We start from the raw sequence: 23,436 nt of genomic DNA on the forward strand, positions 1-23,436 counted from the left end.
AATAAAGTGTTTTTATAGAAAACACTTGTTAGATAGGAAAGAGAAATCACTGATAAAATACTCCAGTAACTCTTCAAAGCCTAAACTTGCTTCATTCCTCCACCTACGCCGTGGATGTTTTGTTACTGAACACAGAGAAGGACAAACAATCCTCTCCCCTTCTGTAGACCTGTAAAGTTGCAATTCTCTTTTTCTACAGCAGGAATGTTCTGATACACAGAGTGGGAATAGTGATGTGACACAGTAGAGGGAGCAGCTCTGCTTATCACCAGCTTCTGGGTGGATTTTTCTAGAAAACATTCCAATATGAAGTTGAATCCTTTTGTACACAGCATTTTCCCCAAACAAATGCTAGGTTTCTAATTCTCTGCTGCTGCTACAACTCAAACACAGAGGCAAACCCTGTAGCTTAAGCTATGCTGACTTGTCCACATTTTCTCCAAGTCCCAGTTAAAATCTTCATTTTGCAGAGAAGAGACCTCCAGGGACACTGCAAACTTTGTGTCCTCACACCGAGAGCCTTTTTCTACCATTCCCTTGTACACCCCTTACACAGACAACACAAATACCACGTCTCTCATTTCAGCTTTTATTTGGGTATTTTTAAGTTAAGTTGCTCAAGTCCATTTTCCATCAATACAGACACTAAAAGCCGAGATCAACATTTAAGGCAACATTAGCATCCATGCCAAGCTCAATAGGCAAACCCCATCCTCTAGGCACCACAGCATCCCAGAACTGCCACGGGTCCCCTGCCTCCCTCACACGTTCCCTTTCCCTTGGGACTCTGCTGTCCCACACCACATGCAGCAATTCCATTCACATGCACAGCATCAAGTCTCTTGCCATTTTTTTTCAATAGTTTCTTTTTTAGGAACTAGATCATTTTTGCATAAGGTGATATGAGTGCGATGCATCTCAGGGTGAAAGTATGCAGTTGACTTATCATACAGATTTTTTTTTTTTAAATATGTTTAATGTCATTATTCAATGACTTTAGTATGAACATTACGTGTATTTAGCCTTTTGGTAAAGGCTATACATTGAGACTTGTTAGAATGATAATCTTGCTTTAAATTCTGATTTCTTTAGTGTTACTGTTGACAAGTGTTTGAGTTAGGGATGCCAAGTGCAACTTTTAGGTAAGAATATTTACAAGTATACAAAAGACCATGTAGTTTTTGAATACACCCACTATTCTTAATACAGAGTAAATAAGGATTTGTCTTGTGCCCTTGTGGAATATTTCATCAGGTGGGTTTTGCTTTTCTTCTCTTTTACAGTAAAAGGAAAGTTTTCACTTTCCCTTAAGGAGTGTATTTATTACAAGATGGTTAGCATACATATATCACATAACATACAAGCGTTAAAACTGACCAGTTACAAAATAAGCAGTGGTATGTATATCTTCATATAACCTAAGAACAGGATCAGTATTTTACAAAGTACATATAAAAGTACTTCATATACAAAGAAAAATACAAATGTGCAAACACCATTGTCACAGGTGGAAATTTATCAATTGAAAAATGCTAGAAAAATCCTTCATATTTTTGTTTTGAAATTGCAAATGCATTAAAAACAGCTGCATTTCCTATTGTGTGTGGTGAGAAATCTATGTTCCTTTCTGACAAAATACATTAGTTATAAAAAAACCCACAAAGTTTAATAACTGAAAAACCTTGTAAGTATAGTCAGTTTGGTTAGGCTGACATTAAATTACAAGCAGAACGTCTGGAAAAATGAGAAAATAGTGAATCATATATACAGACCTTTTGTAATATTAGTGTGCTATTTAACATATTAACATTTCAAAGTAAAAACAATGGCTTAATTACCTACATATTCTACTCAAAGTCCTCATTATTCGTAGACTGTAAAATTTCAACTAATTTGGGGCTATTAAAAATGTTTCGCCAGGATTTTAAGCAGAACAAACACAAGTTCATCAAAAGTAAAAATCTATAAACAGTCTTCCAATTAATGTGCAAAAAAATGTTTAAAAAGTATCAAATCACGACACCTCAAACGTCATTATGTACATATCTAATATCTGTAAAGGCTGTTAACTAGCTAGTTTTGTTTTGTTCTGCTACAAATAACTTACCTCTGTCCTGCAAAATGTCTGCATTGTAAAGACTTCAGTGCAAGTGCTTGCTTCATTGTTTAGTGCATTATCATGTTTGTTATTTTTTATTTTACAGTGAGCAGAACAGCATATAAATTAACACATACAACTCAACACACAAGAGATTCTTCACCTACTGAATTCCTAGTTTGCTGTTTTCCATTGCTCCAGGGTAGTGTCAGCCAGTTTTCTTCAGTTTATCCCATTGGAATTGCAAATAGAATCTAAAATAAAAGTGCTATCTATGGTCTTCAGGTAATCCCTAGATTTTGAAATTCCATAACAACATTGCAGAAGCATTCAGCAGAGCATGAGATTAGAGAATGACCTGCACACTGAGAAGACACTTGAAAGTCTGGCATCAGGCAATTTCACTTTTTTGGTCTTTAAAAATATTGACTGTCTATTGGCAATCTGGTGTCTATGTCACTGGACCCACAAGCTTCATTTATTTATCTGTTTTTAGGAATTGTAGACATGTTCCCTCTTATTCAAGACTAGCTTGGAAATAAGAAAATTCTGCTTAAAAGTCTAAATACAGTAGAAATAAAGTGGAAACACGCTTCGTGTTGAAGGGAAAATTTCTACACTTTCCTTTGGACAGGTTTCCTAACAGAATAGCTCTGAAATGAGAAAACTGGGATCAGATGCTAGTGCAAATACAGCCCACTTTTCTAGCTACGAATTGTACTGAAGAGAGAGGAAATTCAGGATAAATGGATTATTATTTTTTCAAGTCCTCCCTGCAGAAAAAAAATAGCAGTTACAGTGGTTATAATTATTAAACAGAAAATAACTTATTATGAAATTTATGGCTGAAATGTAAGGAAGGCAGGTTGTGTGTCAGTAACATTCCAGAACTCAGTTTCTTCAGGATGAGGTGTTTTAAATGGGACTTTATCATGGAACATTTTTCTCTTTTCTATGCATCTGAAATGCAACTCTGGATCCTGTCCATCCATTGTTGAGCACTCTGTGCATCTTGGGCACAAAAGTTATACACACGTTTATTTGTCTTCAGCTGCAAGGGAAACACAAGGACACAAAGATGTCAGCACATGGGAAACAAAACCTGCAGACTTTAAACTGCAATACTCAATTGGGCCTGAATGTTAACACTTTTGAACTACTGCTGTTGAGAGTGATGCCAGACACATATTTTTTTTTTTGTCTTGAGATGACACAACAGCTCTTTCCTAGCTCACACCTTCCAGCAGAACTGGAAGCAGGAGCTTAAACACATCACAGGAAGGAAGTTTCACATAAAGATCAAGTAAAGACCAGATACACTTACATCAAAAAATGCCTTTTCACTGGCATGTTTTGGAGCTCCAATGGTTGGAGAAGCAGGAATCACAGTTTCCACTTCTGCAAGGTCTATGTGTCCCTTACAGCTCGTATCCTCACCAGAGTCGTAGTATCGCAGCTGGAACAGGAGAGAATAAAACCCAGACATGCTTTTAGATCAATTCCCCTTTCCTGGACACAGCCTGGGGGCATTGACTGCTAAGGGTGGGAGGTACAAAGATTAGCAGGAGCTGAGGGAAGAGTGTTTTTTCATGGATTGCAAATAGTCATGGATTGCTCTGGGCAAGAGGGCACGTGAGGCAGGAAAGCAGAACCATTTCTTCACTGGTCATTACATAAAACTAACACAAAAGCTTTACTTCACTGAGGCATTGATAAACCACTTGTTCTCTGTATTTCAAGAATTTAAAATGATCAGCAGAAATTTCAGTGTAATTTTAGGTAATTATAAACCACACAGAAACCTCACATTTTCCTATACTGCACACAGAGGTTGAACAAAGTCTGTGCATTTTTTCCCTCTTTGCAAAGATACTTTGATATGGATATTAATCACTCTGTAAACTGAGTTCCAACATGCAAACACGTTCCAAAAAAGCCCCCACAACAAAACCCCAACAAATTCCCATAAGCCAATGCAAAATAGCAACAGAAACTTTCACAGCAAAAGTCAAACAACAGAATTCCAGGTAGGATTGACCTGTATTACTCCTGCATCTATCATACTCAGAAGGTTATTTGGTTATACAAAAAATGCAAGAGTATCTTTTTCTTCTGCAAAATGAACCTTTTCTCCTATATATAAGATATATAGGATATATTAGGAAGAATAATTATAAACAGCACATTTGTTGGTATTTACCACACTGATCTTGAAGTATTCAATTTGTACTTCAAGAGATACCTGTCTTTATTTATATTACATATTTTAAAGTGTACAGACTACAGTAAATTTAAATGTTTTTTAAACAAAAGCATACATGAGTCTGAGGAGTTATGACCACCACTTTGTGGAATATTTGGCTCAGAATATTTTACTGTCTGATGACCCAACATTATTTGAAGTAACAAGACCATAAATTTCTATTGCAGAATTCTGGCATACACTGTAAATTGGATAAAAAGTTTAAACCAACAGATGTCTATCTTTGGTGCTCCTTTTAGTACAATGATTAGGTAGAACACTTATGAATAATTTTGCTATTAAATTTACATTACTCTGACTAATCTGAAATACTCCTATATATTTTTAAAACACAAGCATATACTTTAATAAAATATTCCTATATGTTTCTTTCTAAAAAATAAAAAGCAAAATACTAAAACCCCTCTGTCCACTCAGAATTCTGTATCAGCTACAAGACACACATGAGAAACATTGACAGATCATGAATGATGTAGCACACATCACAACTGAAAATCATCATTACTAATATTCTTTGTAAGACCAATCTATACAGACTCAGTCAATAAAAAAGGAGCAACAAAATAATAAAAAATGTCCATTATCTAAAAAGGTTTTACCTGGTGTTTTGTCACATCCAGCACAAACCAGCGAGGTTTCCAACCTTTTAGCAAAGCTCCTCTTTTGTACAGCGTACCTTCAAAAGATCTGATAGGGACAGAAAACACAGTGGCATGTGATCCCCTAATATGGATAGTGCTGAGAAAGAAAAGCCCCAAAATGACACATATTCAACACTTACTACATACATCTGAAACACTTATTTTCCTGCAGGAAAACTAGAAAGATTTAAACCAATAGTTTAGCTCTTGGCAACTGTGACACACAGATAAAACACCCCTTTAATACTTTGGATACATTAAATGTACAACTACAATTTGCTTGTGCATCTAATGAAAGGGAAGGGTGAAGGATGCTGGTAGGATACAGAGGCCCACCCAATGAGACAACTAAATATAATCAAATCCAAAAAGCAGGAATAAGGCAGCCACAAAACATTCTGTGCACATGAAAGTTTCATTGCTTCCTAAGGCAGAGACTTACCAATCTAATAAAACATTACTGAATACTGTCTGATTATTCAGTGATACTCAGATATACTAGCTAATTATGATTACTAACTACTGTCTGGTTATTCAGTTTACCTATTTTCATCATTCTTTGATGTGAAATGATTGTACAGCGTTGTTGTTCTTCTGTCTACTCCATTAGAGGGAGAGATGCCTGAACTCTGTTCCTCACCCAGCCCACTGTCAGGTATTTCCAACAAAGACCTCTTTTGATAGGAATGCAGATTAGGTGACATCATCCCTGAGGAGCCAGAAGGATGTCTCCGGAGCTGAAAAAGAGGGAAACAGAAGAAAAAAGCTAATGTAATGTGTCTTGCATTGTGAGATACTCTCAGTGCTGTACTGATAATAAATACATGGTACAACATGAAAGCTGAGAACTACTGGCCAAAAAAAAATCTTCCTAATACAAGTCAGTGCTGCCTCAGAGAACAAGCCAGAGGGATGGAATTCCCTGCATTTCTTAGGCAGAAAGGTTCACAAGGTGTGAGAAATCAGTATTTCAGAAAAGCTTCATATATTCCAGTGACATAATACTGAACAATGTTGGGCTTGCTTTCTCAGAAGCATCTAAAACTAAACAGACATTTGGATACAGTAAATTTCCCTGATTTCAAAGGGAAGGAAGGAGAGAAAGGAAAAACTGTAGCTTCCAAGAGCAACTTTACAGATCCATGCCATTTTAGTAGAATCTCAGTAACCTGGAACAAGAGGGATTCTGTATTTGGTCCTAATCTAAATGACAACACTCTACAGGTACAGTCTTGAACTGGTAACTCAGTGTGCAGAGTTCAGAGGACAAACTCCCCAAAAGCAGTATCTAGCATTACTCCTGGTGCACACAGAGAGCAAAGTGACTTAGAAAGTCTCTATACTCTCAGCTCTTCTTGTTACCACAGACAGGAATTGGAAACACAAGCATGAATATTTCTTATCTCTACATAGAAATTATTAATCCTTTTAGCCATGGAAATTACTTTATGTAGCTCTGAGAATCTGTGATATCCTTTCGGCTACTTTCAGGAATTGAGGTTTTTTTAGTACTTCAAGAATTTTTTAAAATGTATAAAATCATATATTTGTGCACTGGAAATTGCTCATTTTATCTGTATGCCTTAAACTACTTTGGAAAATCAACCAGATAAACAGCACAAGTAAAAGTAAATTTTTCAACATGAAGAAATAAAAAGCCAGTATCATGGGTTAGAACAACATACTCAGTTTTTCAAAAGCAGTATTTTACTCCAAGAAATACAGTGGTCTTGTCAGTGCCTCAGGTAGCCTATATAGCAGGAATGGAATTATTCTATTGGACAAGCTCTTTTCTACTTACATTGTCTTGTCTGGTGTCATCCTTGAGATTCATTTTGACCCTTTCCCACAAAAGCTGCCACCTCTCTGGGCTCTGATTTAATTTACTTTCCAACCTCTCGATTTCCTGAAATGAGTAACAAGGGGTTCTTTAAGAATAAACATTTCTAACAGATCACTCCCTGGCAATCATTTGTATACAACCATTCTCTAGTCAGTGTTTTCACCCAGTGAAGTTCAAACCCCTCTGTCACACCAGCTATAAACTGAGACCCATCAGAATTAGGAGTCAAAGGCACCCAAGGGCAGCATCAGCCACATTTTGTTCTTCCTGCATGTCCCAGGTTGGAGGAGCCATCAGGCTTTCAATTCTCCCCCAGTTCTCCTGAACACACAAAATTCAACACCCACTGCCATAACAGAAACCCAACACTGATAAGGACAGGCTGTATTTTATGAAAATATTTACAAAGAACAAATTCTGTGCTGTGACACCAACATTGTACACTGCCAATGTTAACATTTACCCTGGTTTGTAAAATGTGATACAAAGCTGTAATAAAAGTAGGAAATGAAACAGAAAGATTTATTCAATCTGGATGCCAAACTGTAACAACATGTTCTTGTTGTGGAACTTGGGAATATGACCTATGTTGATAACCTCCAGTTAGGGTTATTTCCTGTTAATAAGACAGTGCAAAGTTAAGTAAGAAGAGGCAATTTTATGAGTTTATGTTTACTTGGGAACACTCATTGATACATTTATCAAGACTTGAAGTGTGGTCCATATTCCTTGCCATGCTCCCTTTCTCCGTTTTTGCTTTCAACAACTATATTGTTAAGAAAATCTTCTTAGTAATTTAATAAAATTAAAATCTCAATTTTGCAAATTCAATTAAGAATTAATTATGGAATAGAAAATTGCCAGAGGACATAGGCTTCTCATGCTATGTAGAAGCCAATGAAACATCTAAGACATTTATTTCCAAAGTAGAGAAAGTAAGTCTCTACTTCTACCATAATTAATAAAGTAGATTTCATAATATTGTCCAACCCCTATTGGTCTTTTGACTGAAATTTTTTTCAGGAAATTGCTACTTATTGAAAGACAGAAAATTGTTATACTTTTAAAGTAAGAAAACATTTTTATAAGGAAATTAACTTCTGAACTAAATTCTGAACTCTTAGGTGAAAATAAAAAGCCAGCATTTGACAAGGTAACAGGAACTTTTCCTTGCTGAAGATAAATTATAAAACTCCAAAGTGAAACTAAATATAAGAAATGTGGCTTAACAGCAAGAATCAAATGAGAGGCTTTAAATACTGAAGGTAGCTGAAAGTCACATATGATCTCCTTCTGCTAAGAAATAAATCCAGAATACTTTTGCTTGAAGTATCTTCAGGTAGATAAAAAAACAAGGAATGATGAACACAAGCCAGACTAAAGACTTCTCTAGATGACTTGTTTGTCATTGAAAGTGCTGAATGGAAAACATTTCTGGAGGCATAAAACTGAATTAGTTTTCCAGACACTTTTAAAATTAAAATCCTTTCCAAATCACTGCAAAAGAATATAAGCTCTGCATTGCTATAAGTTAATCAGCTTAATCTGATCATTCTCTTTCTGCCCTAGTCTTGACTTTTGAGTATGAGTCCTTCTCTGCAGAATCTGGAAGTAACTTAAACTTGTTACTTAGCAACTGGGTCACATTCCTTCTTTTTTGGCTCCACAGTGAGTAGTGCTTCCAGAACTTAAAATGAAAAACTTTCACAAAAATCTTTCAACAATCTCCTGCATATAACTTGAAAAGTTAGGACTAAATTCTCCTTTAATAAACCCTATGTAAAAAAACATACATGGCAATAAATCACTAAGATTTACTCTTGCCTCTTCAGTTTTAAATTTTATGGAAAGCAGCAGAGTTTTTTTTCCTTTCCACGTGTGGAATGGATTCTGAGTGGATGCATTTCCTTGAAAGAAAAAAAAAATCTTTAATTGATCTCTCTGGTTGATCTGCTGTTGTCCAGGCTTACAGGAGCATATATATATATATATATGTAAGAAAGGTTATAACAAATTCAATTACGAGATGATTCATTTCCTGCAATTACTAACCAGCAGTTAGCATTACTGTGCCTTCCAGAAGATCTGCTGCATAACCTGCTTGGAATATCTGAATGGTAGACACAGGAGTTACATCTGCAGCAGCTCCAGAGCTCTGGAGGCTGATCTCCTCCTTTGTACCCACAATATGTCTGTGAATGCACACAGGTTCAATTCTCACAATTCTTACAAATACCAGGACCTGACCCACTCTTAGAAGAAAAGCGTCATATTCTACCCTGAAAATTCTGAATTAAGGCACTCAATAACTTCTCTGTTTCAGCTTTACATCCTGAAGTGCACTATCTAGTTTTCAATTGAAAAATATCTTTAGAACAAACAAATTTGGGCTTATCATTGTAAACTAAGCTAGACTCAATCTTCCCCAGTAATTTATGATGCTAAATATGGTCTCAGTTGAAACATTTTTCGGATACCAACACATTCTCAGTGGATTTATGATTAAAAGAGGTCTTTCTCCTATATCAGCAATAGCTCTAAATTAACAAGTAGTTTTACAAGAACGTTCACTTTGCTTTTTAAACTTAGAAGAATATTTTTGTAACCTTTATACAACCTCTCCAAAGTTTGCCAAATGTTCTCTCCATTGCTATCTTTTATTACTATAATTTAATTCACAAATAACATTTAAACTCTGTAAAACCTGACCCACATATCTTTAGCCTATAATATGGCTAATTTCTCTGTCACATGGCAGTTTCTCACAGCTGTGGACATGGATGGTCTGGCACCTACCCTGGGAAGAAATGCACAATGCATTGGTGTGTTCCTGATGTGCTTCCTAACCTGCTTCTGGTTACCTGATACAAAGATCTCTGTGCTTTGCTGAACAATCCCCAAAATGTCCCCTGCTGGGAGGCTGCTCTTCCTTTGCCTCTGGGAAGTTAGAGGCTCTGAGAAGTTCTGACTGTCTTATTTTGAGTCAAGGAGGGGGGTTTTACATGAGATTCTTTTTATTTCTTATTTTTTGAACTGGGCATTGTTCCAGTATTTGATCAATCAGGATTGGAGGGAGCAGACCAAAAGGAATTTGAGGAATGTGCCAGAATAAAGCTAACTCTCTATCAAGGACTCACATCCATTCAGAAGTGTCCTGCATTGAGACTTGCTAAAAATCATCTTTGATTCAGGAGAATTGGGGGCCTAGAGCATATCCTGATTTTCCAAGCATTGGAATGGTGGGCTCCATAATCCCAGCTTTAATTTAATGTAAAGCTTGCAAAGAGTTTTCAAAATAAAACACTGCACACAGGGATGTGTATCTGGACATGCAAGGCTCAAAGGAATGGAAGTGAAGAGTGCCCTTGTAATTTTCCTGCACTATCAATTATTATGTTAGGCTGTTAATTAATTATAATCAACAAGCATCTTTGTCTTTAAGAGAAGACAGATGTTAAATCACTCTAAATAACTACAACAATGATGATAATCGGATCATTTTTCATCTTCTAATGAAGGACAAAACCCAAGAAGCCCAAGTGAACCCTAAGAAGAAAAAGCCAAAATCAAGCATCCATTTCAAGTACCAAAACATTCTGAAGAATCTAAATTTATCAGTTTGCTTCTAGTAAACGTGAATAAACTAAGAGCAATCATTGCAAGCTTTTTTGAGAAATGTGGGCCAAGATGTTCAGTTTATGTTTGTTTATTTGCTTCCCAATTGTTACAATCAACAAGTGCTATATTCTATTTTCTGATCTGTCCAAGAATCTAGTTTGTTATTTTACCACACAACTACTTTAAAATGAGGAGAAAGTAGTCAAGAAAGCAAGATTCAACATTTGTCCAAATGAAAATAGCTGCTCCTGCATTTCCTACAAAAGGCAACCTAAAATTTTATTTATTCTTTAAAACAGACCGTGAAAAAATGAATCCATGAGTATCAGCTGACTACAATTAAAGCACACTCCCAGGGAAGTGTGCATTCAGAACAACATCAGCTTTGCAGGAAGTCTGATTGATTCCCAGGAACAGCACCACATCTCCAGATCAACCAGTCAGTCATACTAAAGACATGTTTTGACATCTATCATGATCCTTTTAATAACAGTACATCTGTAAGGCAATAACTTCAATAAAAAGTAAATATGAATTTCATGAGCATAAGAGACCTCACTGTTCTGTGCAACACAAGTACTCACATTCAAAAGGCTGGTGATGGCATCAGGCTGTATTTTTTTTACATCATCATAACATGGCCACACTATTTTCCTCTTAGTCTGAGAGACTGAACCATCTGCTTGGTCATTTTCTTCTGAAACACTGCATTTTGCAGGTACCATGGTCCAATCATATGAAGGACCTGTAGCCAAAATTTCTTCTACATAATAATCCCACTTTTTGAGGCTGGACATATTTACATTTGGCTTCAGTGCCTATTTGAAACAAAGTGTTATTATAATGACATGAAGGAAGCCTTTGAATTTAAGATATACAACATAATACCTGTATTTTCCACATTATTCTAAATTGAATTCTACAATGGTGGGTGTACTGTGAATTTTCTACAATTATTCAAGACACAGCCCCACTCTAGGGCATAGACGTTGTCATACAAGACAGAGATAATGTGATTCAATCAGATTGTTACAAAATGCATCCCATTATGACTCTAAACTCAGTTCCCCTTTAAAGACAATTTTAATAATAATTAATATAATTTAATAAAATCAAGCAGGGAACCTCATTTAGTTCACCAGGATGCATGAATACATGCTCCAGAATTTGGAGCATGACTTTCAGATACTGCTCCAATCCATCAGGTAGGGTCAATTTTGTTTTTCTTAACTCAGCTCAGAACAACTAAGATATCAAAATGTACTCAAGGAATCACTCAGAATAACAAACCACCTGTATTTTAAGAAAAATCATACCTCGATTTCAGCAGGGGCATAGAGGTAATTGAAGAAAATAGGGCTCCTTTTGTGCATCTTTTCAATACATTCCCAAATACAAATTCCTTTCTTGGCATGTTTATCTCCTTTATCTTCAAACAACATCCCTGGGGAAAAGAAGAGCAGCACAAAGATGGCTTTGTGATAATGCTCAACAAATGCTAAAGCACAGCCTAAAGGAATTTCACAGATTGAAAGTATAGCAAACTCTACTATAAAATGCCACTGCAAGAGGAAATAAATAAGGAAGATAAACAATAGATATTAACTTTTTTTTTAATAAAATGGTTGCTCAAGTCTAATCTGCCCGACAGCTACAACAGTTTCTGAGAAAGCATTACAACTGATCATATGCCATGAGAAGCAGCCCGCAAAGCAGAGAAATTTGGAGATGTTTTAGTGGACAAGTCCCAAGAACAGCCTCAGCTGGGGTTATGCAGCCTCAGTAAGATGGCTCTGAGGGCAGCAAAGGCCTTGGAACCAGTCAGGTTGCACATGACAGATGGAGTAAAACAGAAAATATAAAAGGAGAAACACTGAAGATAATGCAAGAGGAAGAAGTGGGAGGGAATTGATGGGAAGGCTTTTCTTTCTTGAAACTTTATGCACTCTCTGATGGACTCTCAGAGACTTAGTTTCTGTTAAAAGAAGGTATTTAGTATGGAAAATGGAGCTACCTGGAAAAATTGCTAAAAACTTAGCAAATTATGCCAATTAGACACAGCACTAATTTCTTCTACTTTCTCTCAGGGCCACCAGAGGCATGGCTCAGGAATCACTGAAGCAGAAAATACTACATGTTCTTCACCTCCATTTTCCTTTCTACACCTGAAATGTCATTTCATTATGTGGAAATTCCTTATGTGGTCACCACACAGCTACTGGACCATCTTAACCCAGGCAAATTTTTGTAGACCAAATATTGAGGAGAAAAATATCAACAACTACAAAAGCAGCAGGCAAGACACAAAGATCACACATACCATGTTCTAGTCTCTCATAATCTGAATCCAGAAGAAATGTTTTAAATCGATTTGATATGTGATGAAAAGCCAGAAACTTCAGATAATATTGATTGAACTCAAACTCTGTCGGGTATTGGTTATGAATCTAAAAAATAAAATTAAAAAAAAAAAAGGAAAAAAGTGGACATTGAGGATAATACAAATAGATATGTAAGAAATAATAAAATGAAATGACAGCAAAACAATTCTCCCATGAATGCTGAAAAAAAAATTTCAAGTGTCACAAAAATCCTTCTAACATTTTGTCCTAGAATATTTTTTGGCTAAATAAATCCATGTATTGTCTATGCTGCAAAAGCATTTCAGAGCAGAGAGAGTGAACTGTGTAATAAACAGCATCATACTCTGTATAAATGACTCCATGATTCTTCCAGGAAATCTAACTGGATATAAATCTTCTATGATAATTCTTGAGTCACCACATAACTTCACAAATAAAGATGCTACTCCTGGATGTGGCTGGAATTTAAACTTAAACTGAAAGGTTTCACATTGGGTTTCTGGCTACTGCTCAGAACCCCTCAAAGCAGACAAATACACAGACAATGCTGCAGATGAGATTCCACCTACCACTTCTGAAACAGCCAATTTCTCAAGTACTTACTAGTCTACACATATTTCTTCCTTTTCAACATACGACCAAAAATAGTAGAGTATGAAAAAAACCCCATAATTATTATTTTAAAACAGTAAAAACCATGCCATTCCTTAAATTGTTGCCCTCATTAGGCTGTGGGTCTGTCTGATTCAGTGAATGTCTCCAAAATGAGTCAGGAGCTGATCTTTATTTAAGAAAACTATACAAGATTATCAGAGTACAGCATTGTGAAATTGCTCGTTCTTCACAGCAGCTTCTCTTTAACATTATCATAAAGAGCCTGGTGGAAAATTTGAAGCATGACGTTTAATATTTATGGCAAAAAATTTAGTATTAGTTGCTGATATTTATACTTGACAGCCATATAAAATGAAAGAGTCTAAAAATCTTGATGAGATAGAGCTTGGAGAAATTTCATGTGTTAATTTATCAAGTAAGTTTATGACTCCTGCTTTTATTTTCAGACTAAACACAGAAATTAACTGAAAATTCCTAATTGCAGTGGAAATAAGTACAGCTTGCAATTGAAAAAGAAACTGCTGATCGAATTTCACATTTGAAATAATTCCCACTGTGCTTTGTTTAGCTCCACATCAAACCCGTAATAGACCTTTAGTTCTGCAATCTACCCTGCCTTGTCTTTTGCATTCCCACCACTCATTTTTCTGTTTCATATTTTCTCTCTAATCTCTTATCAGCTTCTCTCTTAACCTGTCAGTTACTCCATAGGGCTTTTGCAGTACTGATGGGAACTGTTACTAAGATTACTTGAAGCTCCTTACATTTATATTTCCCCATAGACCAGCTAAGTAAAGGGAGGAAATAGTGTTTAGCAAGGAGAGTTTTTCTACTGAACATACAACAGTGACAGGAAAATCCCTTGAAAGGACCTATAAACACCCATACAGTGTTTCAGCCAGAGAATTTGTTATTATATCTCAATATTACCTTGGGGCTGGGCATTTTAAATACTCAGATACTTTAAAACATGTCAGTTCAATATACCCACTCTAATTTAATCCCCATTTTTCTCCTGATACAAATACTACATTCCTGCACTGATTTGTTAAGAATAAAAGATGTAAAAATAAGCACATTTTTTTTCTACAATAAATTCAGGACTCCAATTTTATAGGCAAATTAAATATTTAGCTCTATTTATAAAAAAGAGGGTTTTTTCCATATCTTCTTTAGTACATATTTTCTCATTGTGTTAGGAGAAGGTTTTTTTAATATACTGCAAGAAGAAAAGGCAACATTCTGCTATTTGACATGAAATATGTCTAGGGTCTTAACTTCTACTTATGGTCCAACAATTATTTTAATACATGTAAGAATTACAGCAAGCTGCTGATAAAATTCTGTCACGGCTCTAAATATTGTGGGTGATTCCATTCCTGAGATTTCTGGATGCAGAAATATTGCAATAACTATAAGTTATTATTATATAATTTACTTTTAAAGAGAAAACATCCTTAAAACATTTCTCCGATAGAGGTAAACAATGCAGTAATTATTATTGTCTTAATTTCCATAATACATGAACATTTAAAATCCGATTAAACTGGTACATGTTTCTAATATTATGATTGGAAAAACCCAGCATTTTGGAGTTATTTTTAAAATTACCAGGTTCCCACTGAATTAACTCCTACATGTATTTAATAATCTTATATATCTATCAACTTTCCTTAGTTTTCTAATACATTTTGGTTTTTAAAATGAATTTTTACTTAGTAGGAATGAGGAATACAGCACTCCAGAGGTCCTATGCTGGTAATGGCTACGAGGCTTCTCCTGCAAACCCTGGAATAACTGAGCACATCTCCCACGGGAGCAGCACTCACCTCCTCTTACACAGGGTGCTGTGACAGAGCTCCTCACTGGCCTTAAAAGATGTCAGCTCTAGAAAATCATCCTGTTTTAATTACAGTTAATAAATGACCAAACAGATTCAGAAGAAAAATAAGAAAAGCTTCCTCACTGACATCACTTGCATGAACTCCGTCTCCTTAGAAGCAGGGAAAGTATCTGCCAGATGCTGCTATTGTGAAAGACTGATTTTGCATTAATAATTCAGCTGACACCTGGAGATATTGGCATAAACAATGACTTCTTATAAGATGATGCAGTTCTAATTTAGGAATCACTGCTTCATTTGTTTTCTCTGGATCTTTAGTTTAACCTCTGATATTTAATGCATGTACTGGCTCTGTGGTAATTTTCTTACTGCACTTAGTATATGGATTCTAAAGGTTAAAAATACTTTGAAAGGACCACATGTTTGCTTCCAGTTAATAGGTAATTAAAAAAAACTGATTATAATATACTTCAGGGTCAAGTTGCAATCTAATTGGTTTCTGTAGCCATGTAACAATTTGCACAGAAACCAATGAAAATTCACAAAAAAATTGAGTACGAATGTTGAGAAAACTTATTTTTATGGCAAATTCATATGAAATTTCAATCAATAATTTGACTTTGAAATCAATTTCCCTAGAAATTACAACCACGCTGTTAGAATTTGGTAACTCAGTACTATGAGTTAGAAGAGTTATCGTGAGTTAGAAGAATAATCTAATAGAAGAATAGAAGAATAATCTAGTTCTTGAAAAGTTACTCTGAATTGCATTCTCTGTGGGACTGTAGGTCATTTAGCTTACAGACAAGTATGTATTATCAATATTAGACTGATTATGCTTCCCATGCCTCATCTTGGATGAAGATAACAGTGGGTAAAATAATTATAAGCCTTATCTTTCCTCAGAAGAAGTTACTGCCTCCTTCAGATGGACAAGCTGAGCTGCTTCTAATGGACAAGCTGGGCTGCTTCTAATGGTCTTTTCTACCAGATTTCCCCCAATATTTTGGCTGGCAAAAGCAGGCAGGCTGCCAAGCAGCCCTGAGCCAAGGGACTGGAAGGTGCTCCCTCCACCAGAGCCCGGGGAGCAGCTCCTGACGGCAGCAGGAGGCACCGGTGCTGCTGCACAGCTGCACCCAGGCCAGCTCACAAAGCAGAAAGTGCTCTTCCCTCTGAAGATGTATCTGCTAATAACCTGAGCTATTCATAAGACAGACTCAGATACCTCTGAGTGACTGTGATCATTCACTTTGGTGGAACTTTGGAAGGGATTTGAGATGGGACCTCTGAGTTGTTTTTGATGATGTGGTTTATATTTTTTTTTATCTTCTACACAAGCAGGAAGGGTGAATTTGGCCCACATCATTACAGCATGGTTCAGAAGGTCCCAAGACTCTTAGTTACAAGACTTTTAAGAAGTTACTGACCAGTAAAACTGCCAGAAGGACATTTATGTTTTTGACCCAATCCTTAAATATTTTGTCTTACAGACCCCTGCTACAGCATAAGCTTTCTTAGCCCATCACATTATAACACACAAACCTATAGTATGTTTATCCCATAAAACGTACTGCATTCTAAACTCCTTGTTTACCTCCGTAACTACTTTTTTTTTTCTATATTTTAAACCCTCATGTCTCTGTTTTAAACTATAAATCCACATTCTTGCTTCTAGCACCTGGGTTTGGAAGCCTTTTCCAAGATCTCAGATCAAATTTTGTGTTTAATTCTAAGCTTTGGCTTCCAGGCCCAAAGTTCCGAGAGCTCTTTGCATTTTGGATTCCAACAAGTGACAGGCACTGAAGCTGCTCCCTGAAGTGAATTATAAAGGTGATATTCCTGTATTTCCTTAACATATTCACAAGTGTGCAGCCTGAGGCAAAACTGCACCTGACAGTTGTCAACAGCAGGGATTTTTTTCCACTTTGCATTTTATTCTAACTTTTAAAGGTGGGATGACTATAATCCATTGTTCTATGTCCTTAGAACTGCAGATTTTGTTAAACATAACTCAAAGAAAAATCATGAAGAAAACGTTCCATTCTATTTCATGATAATAAACCCAAATCCTTGGATTTAATTTTTGACTTTCTTCTGGATAACCCCTTTGTTTCCAAAACTTGTGTCATCTCTGAATCACTTGAGAAGGAAATACTGCATGGGCATGTGAGGATTAGTTCCTTGTAATGACAACTTTCTGAGATTTATTACAATAAAACTAAAGCAAAGTGCTTCCAGGGGCAGAAACAGGATGCAGGCTATGTCTACATTAGCAAGTAACCAGAAGGAACCCAGAGCAGACAAACAGACTGAAGCAGCTACTGCTGAGGTCCCTGCAGCCACACTACACATCTGTGGTTTTACCTGCACTAGATTTAGTTCAGTTGAGTGGATGACTCCACTTTACATTGATGAATCAAATGGTTTTAAGCTAAGTGACAAATTATTGGTGCAAGTTTAAATTCTTCCCCAAAAAATCTAGCACACATGCACCAGACCAGGATCAAAAAATGGTAAGGGGGGATGCTGGAAGGATTCACTCCAAATTTACACTCTTGCTTAAGATCAGGTAGGTTTACTCCATTCTACTAATGGATGGAGTCATGCAATCAGCCAATTTAAGCTTAGAGAAGACACCTGACAGCAGAGAGAACACAGCACCACGACCAAGACAAATTATTAATTTACAGAACTGAATGAACCACCAGGCAGGTGGGTCTCAGTATTAGAGCACATGGCATTTTTTGTCCTGCTGTAGCCACTGCAACCAAGAATATGGGTCTTTTTTACTGCAGAAATGGAGCAATAACTCTAAGCCTATTTTAAGAAAAAGTGTGACATTTGGGCAGATCACTTATTTGAACAAAAAAATGCAGTACTGATTCTCTTTAGAGAAATCTCCCAATTTCAAAGAAAAAACAACCTTATGACTACAACCACTGGGAAATGAATGAAACAGAAGATGTGACAAGTATTTCTAAGGTTTTCATAAGGGCAGTGCTGTAGCAATCAATGTAAACTCCAATAATATGATTTATTAATTCCTGAGACAGCAATAATGATAGCTGTTTGTGTTTACCACTGGGACACAAACAAAGCTGGGGATATTTTCCATAACATGTTTTTCACTCTTCTTCTAGGCTCATTCATTATCAATCTCACATAGATTGCTTTCCATTGGTTTAGCAAATTATTTAATCTGTGGAGTTTTCTTCAGGTAGCAGAGTAAGACTACTCACAGACTCCTCTTTCATGGAATATTCTCTATGAATGTGTGTCCCCAGCAAAAAGGCTGGTGCCTTAACAGTTAATTTTCTGTGATACACAGTCATCCATACATTTTAACACAGGTTAATAATGTCAAGGAAACTTCCAGATTTTTCAGTGAGAAAAATCAGAGAAGTGGGAAAAGAAGGACACACGTACAAGAGGAACTATGCAAGAACCCCTCTTATGTTTGCATACACAGAATCTCTGCAAATACTTTACATTTAGTGGTTTGAGATGAAGAAAAGGACAGAGTTAATTAATCCAAAATTAGTATAATCTTCTTAACCTAATCTCCTCCTATACAACAAAACTGTTGGTGTCTATCTTCTTCTGAACATATACTAGACATAAAAATCAGAATGTCTCATTATAGCTGTCATAGTTTCCACAACTTGTGCAGTTCAAGGCCTCTCTTCAAGGCTCATCATCAGACACAAGGAATTTAAAACTGTCTAGTCAAGGTACTAGAAATCAGTCCCTTTTTCTTTCTGAATAAAGGACTCTAAAAGTCACTCATAGCTTAAAAACCTTCTAATTGAAACCTTGACATAAACAACCTTAATATAGCAGTACCACCAACTGAGACTGCTTTGGGTCAGTCTCCTCCAGACAACCATTCCAGCTCTTCTTGGGGTGAAATCCATCCACTTTAACAAAACCTAGGTAATGATGTTACTAATCTTCTCCCAAACCTGTATCTATAACACCTGAAATACTGCAATATACACATTTCTTCATGAAACTTTCTTGTAAAGGGAAGTTAGAGATTGGCTCACCTGATGCACACAGTCTAAGAACTGTAAGAAGACAGGAGCAAATCCACTGCCCTGGCAATTGAGGGTCAGGTTGCTGCGCTGGCTGAATTTGTGGCCAAAAGAGAGCCACTCCTTCTCCACCAGCATTCTGAAGCCTTCCAGGGTCCTGTAGAAGGGGTCACTGAGTAACTGCACCAGGGACACCACCTAGAGCACAGGACAGTGTATTCTGTGTTACCAGTGACAGAAGTTAGGAGAAACCTTTAGCAAATGAATGTAAGCATGCAGCAATCTGTTCATTGCCCAAGAAAACAAAAGCTTTTATATAAACTCAATGAAAAGTATTTTATCACATACATCAAGCACTTTCATGAAACAAATAAAATAATATTCCACACGAAAAAGCTTAAATTACACTAAGTCTTTATGGTATCTGTAGAAGTAAAAACTAAGCAGCTACAGACTTGGGAGTTGATTACACATTTACATTTTTACTACATGTTTACTACATTTAAATTATGTTTGAAATAAAACCCATTTTTAAATAAACATTTAAAATACAGTATCTACTACCTCAGCAAAAAAAGCATTAAAGCATTGGTCCTGAGGGTGACTTTAGAGTTTTTGTCCCAGCCAACTGCAGTCTGTTTTTATACACAGTATCTCAGGAGACTTTAAAATGCAGCTCAGCCTTCTTGCACTCCCAGCTATGTGTCTCCCATCTCTACTCTTCATTGTTTGGCAATGGTTCCAATAATTATGGTCACATTCTTCTGTGTGCTTGTTCACCTGGTATTAAGATGCTGGCTGCACATGAAAGTTTATTTACTAGAATATGGATGTCTGTGTTTCTCTTCTGAATTATGAAGTAGCAGCATGGACACAATGCATCTATTAAATCAGGCAGCAGATCTTGATTCACCTAATTTATAGTTTGAGGTGATCTGTCCTTGCAGCAGGTGTTACAGGCACTTTGGCACAAATTCAGTTTTCCCCCGTGTGGTCTTCTAACACTACTTACGGAAATTGAATGGAAGAGAATAAATTTCTCCTGTGTTCAAAATTTAGTGTTTAAAATGAAAATTAACAGATGTGGCAACTTTTAGCTTTCATTCTTACACATGGTCAGGTGCAGGAATGCAGATCTTACATCTAAGCCTTAGAACTGCTAAGACCATCAGGACCTTCGGAATGAATTAATTTTAAGGAATCATGTAATGAAATAAATTGCAAATAAATGCAAGGTTTGTGCATTTATCTGGTTTCTTCTCTGCTGCCACAACACAAATTTATTAATGTCAAATTATCTGTCACTTGTGTAAAAAAAGTATTGCCTGGTGCTTTTTCTTAATATTTAACTATTACAAGGTTTTTTTAGCAGCTTACTTGAGCAGTAATATCCCAGCCATCTTCCAAACACACCATAACAGAAGAACCATTTTCTAGGAGTTCAGAGATGATCACACCCAGTTGCATTATCCTGTGAAGCTATAAAGTATTAGAATGAGTAACACACTCTGGGTAAATCTTTAGAAAATATCAATAAATAGAATATTTTCATATTTAAAAATACATTCCTGGATCCACATATACCACAGAGAAATACATTGATGCAACTGATTAGGCAACAATTAAATGTAAAAGTCTAAGGATTTCCATGTACAATAAAACTCAGGGAAGTTTTTCAGATAGGAACTTGAAGTATTAAAGTCAATGAGTACTGCAATAAACTAGCTGCCATAAAAAGGAGAATGGGAACAACACAGTTGACAGATTTATTGGAGAGAAATTCCATCCTGGGCTTAACACTAAAATAATTTCCTCTGAAATGTTAAGATTGCATAAAGTCACTGAGTACTTTGATAGGAGAACCCATGCAAGATATTTACAAGATAATATTACTAATATTCAGTCCCATGGAAGTTGGAAATTAATGAACTGAACAGTAATAACAACAACAGAGAAACAGTTTAGAGAGTAGGGCAAACAGGAAAAAAATATATTAAAAGAGGACACTTTAATGATTTGTACTTTAATATTCATTACACAGTGATGCTAAGATAAGCAGGTTAAAGAAGTTCAGGTGAATCTGGGCAATTTTATCTTACTATGACAATTCATATCATTATTACTAAAAAGAAAAATCTATATGATGATTTTACCATTTTTGTATACTATGACAGCACTCTTGGTAAACAACATAATAGGTAATACATAAACAATTCAGTTTTTTACAGCAGAGTGAAACTGTTCTTTGTGCAGCACTGAATATAATCCAACCAACAGAAGCAATGGGAAAGATGAAAGCCTGAAAGAAGGAAGAAAACAGTACAGGAAAACAAACAAAAGATGGTAAGAATCATCTAAGATCATTTATGCAAGGAAAAAAAGTAAGTTCAGAAAGTACACAAGGCACAGGAAAGTGAGAAGAAAATTAAATTGAAGAAAACAAGAGGAAGAAAGATCAACCAAACAACAGTTAAAACCTAGAAAATCATCCTTATTCATGGCAGTCTGCTTTCTTCCTCTTAAAAAATCTGATGAATATTGCTATGGAAATTGTGATGGAAAAACTTTGACTCCTCTGATCATTCACATAGCCATCATTTAGGAAAAAAACCCAACCCAAAATTTACCTGCAATTTTTATAAGAAAAGACTGAACAGAGAACCACTTTTAAAACCAAGCTTGTTTGTTCTTCTATCCTTTCTTAGGCAGTAGAAGAAAGGCTGTTTCTTCCCATATTTAATGAGGAAACGGATATGCAATCTGGTTTTACAGATTCCTTGTTAAAAATGCAAACCACTATTTTTTAAATTTGTGTTCAGAAGACAGGGCAGTGTTGAATTTTCTTCTATGCATTCACGTTCTTATAAAGAGATAGTGTTAAAATCAGTAATGTTAAACTTCTATTGCCCAGAAGAGGAAAGCATAATACAATGAAAACATTTTTGAGATGACAGATCTATGTTCTTTCATGGGAAGAGCAGAGAATGTGCCAAATCAGTCATAAATTAACTTCATCAGTCATAAATTAGCTTTATCACATAAGTCAGATATGACATGATTTAAACCACAGAAATGTGGTTTAAATATAACAAAACTAGTGTGTGACATGATGTCCTAGTCCTCAGCAGAGTGATGCACTCAAAGCAAGGAATGATCCTCTGGAATATGCCAAAAGAGAGAACTGAAGTGTTATCTGCTCTCCATCCCTGGGCTGCTGCAGGGGACAAGTTTATTCATTAATTCAATGATGAAAGGACATTCAATTAATTTACCTACACTTATGAACTTGCTCAACCACTCTGTGATGGAAAATGCTCACATAATGAGGAGATCAAGTCTTTTTCATGCTCTCCCAGCTTCTCCCCTTCCTGGAAACCTTGGTGGCCATCCCCAGGCAGGCAGGAGCAGCTCCTGCTCTCACCCCAGGAAGGAGCTGAGCCCCCCCTTGCAGCACATTTCCATCAGGAGTGCATTTCCTGATGTGTGAGAACTGACATCTTACTCACAAGTATTTCCTCCTTAAGAAATCAGCATAATTCTATTCTGCTTTCTGTGATTAATTTGAGAAAAGTATATTCTGCAGGGGTTTCCAAACATAACAAGCAGCTGTTAAAAACCATTCATTGTAATTAAAGTGGTTTTAGATTTAAAAAGAGCTGGCTTTCCCACATCCTTCTTAATTTGAATCTTGCAAAGTTTGCTCCGGTCTTGCCTTTGTTTGGTTAATATTTATGTAAAGGAACATGAGATAGGGAAATTAAGGTACAGATTCAGAGAGAAGAGAGTAACACACATAGAATTCTCTCTTCCCCACAAACACTCCCCCATATTCCACAATAGATGTTTGCTTGCCTTTTAGCTTGTGCATATCAAAATCCAGGGTGGGAACACATATGAAGAGTCAAATATTAGTTTTAAAATCAAAAAGCTCCTTTATTGTCCCACACCTTCTTTTTTGGATTTTTAAAGAAAAATAATTTAAAACCAAGACCATGAATTTAAAATCTAGTCACCTCTCCTTGTATGTCTGTTCCATGTTATAAAACATAAATTTTGTTATAAAAATGCCTCCCATATTTGTAAATATTATGATGGCACTAAAATAATAGTAATGCCTG

At 36.1% G+C, this 23,436-nt stretch overlaps 1 protein-coding gene across 4 annotated transcripts in view; it reads right to left on the reverse strand.

Annotated features, from left to right (window-relative positions):
• Nucleotides 1-575: 575 nt before the first annotated feature.
• The window catches only part of SBF2 (SET binding factor 2), a 230,214-nt gene continuing 207,353 nt past the window's right edge, over nt 576-23,436 (reverse strand). For all 4 annotated transcript variants that reach the window (XM_021529471.3, XM_021529473.3, XM_021529472.3 and 1 more), the window contains 10 exons: nt 20,696-20,797; nt 19,331-19,516; nt 12,784-12,910; nt 11,780-11,907; nt 11,048-11,281; nt 6,804-6,908; nt 5,546-5,739; nt 4,961-5,048; nt 3,423-3,554; nt 576-3,149 (listed from right to left, as the gene is read on the reverse strand). In XM_021529471.3, coding sequence (XP_021385146.2) covers nt 3,051-3,149; nt 3,423-3,554; nt 4,961-5,048; nt 5,546-5,739; nt 6,804-6,908; nt 11,048-11,281; nt 11,780-11,907; nt 12,784-12,910; nt 19,331-19,516; nt 20,696-20,797 — 1,395 coding nt within the window. In that variant the 3' untranslated portion in view covers nt 576-3,050. The remainder of the gene's footprint in view (nt 3,150-3,422; nt 3,555-4,960; nt 5,049-5,545; nt 5,740-6,803; nt 6,909-11,047; nt 11,282-11,779; nt 11,908-12,783; nt 12,911-19,330; nt 19,517-20,695; nt 20,798-23,436) is intronic.

Source organism: Lonchura striata, chromosome 6 (assembly GCF_046129695.1).
Source record: "Lonchura striata isolate bLonStr1 chromosome 6, bLonStr1.mat, whole genome shotgun sequence".
Classification (NCBI taxonomy): domain Eukaryota; kingdom Metazoa; phylum Chordata; class Aves; order Passeriformes; family Estrildidae; genus Lonchura; species Lonchura striata.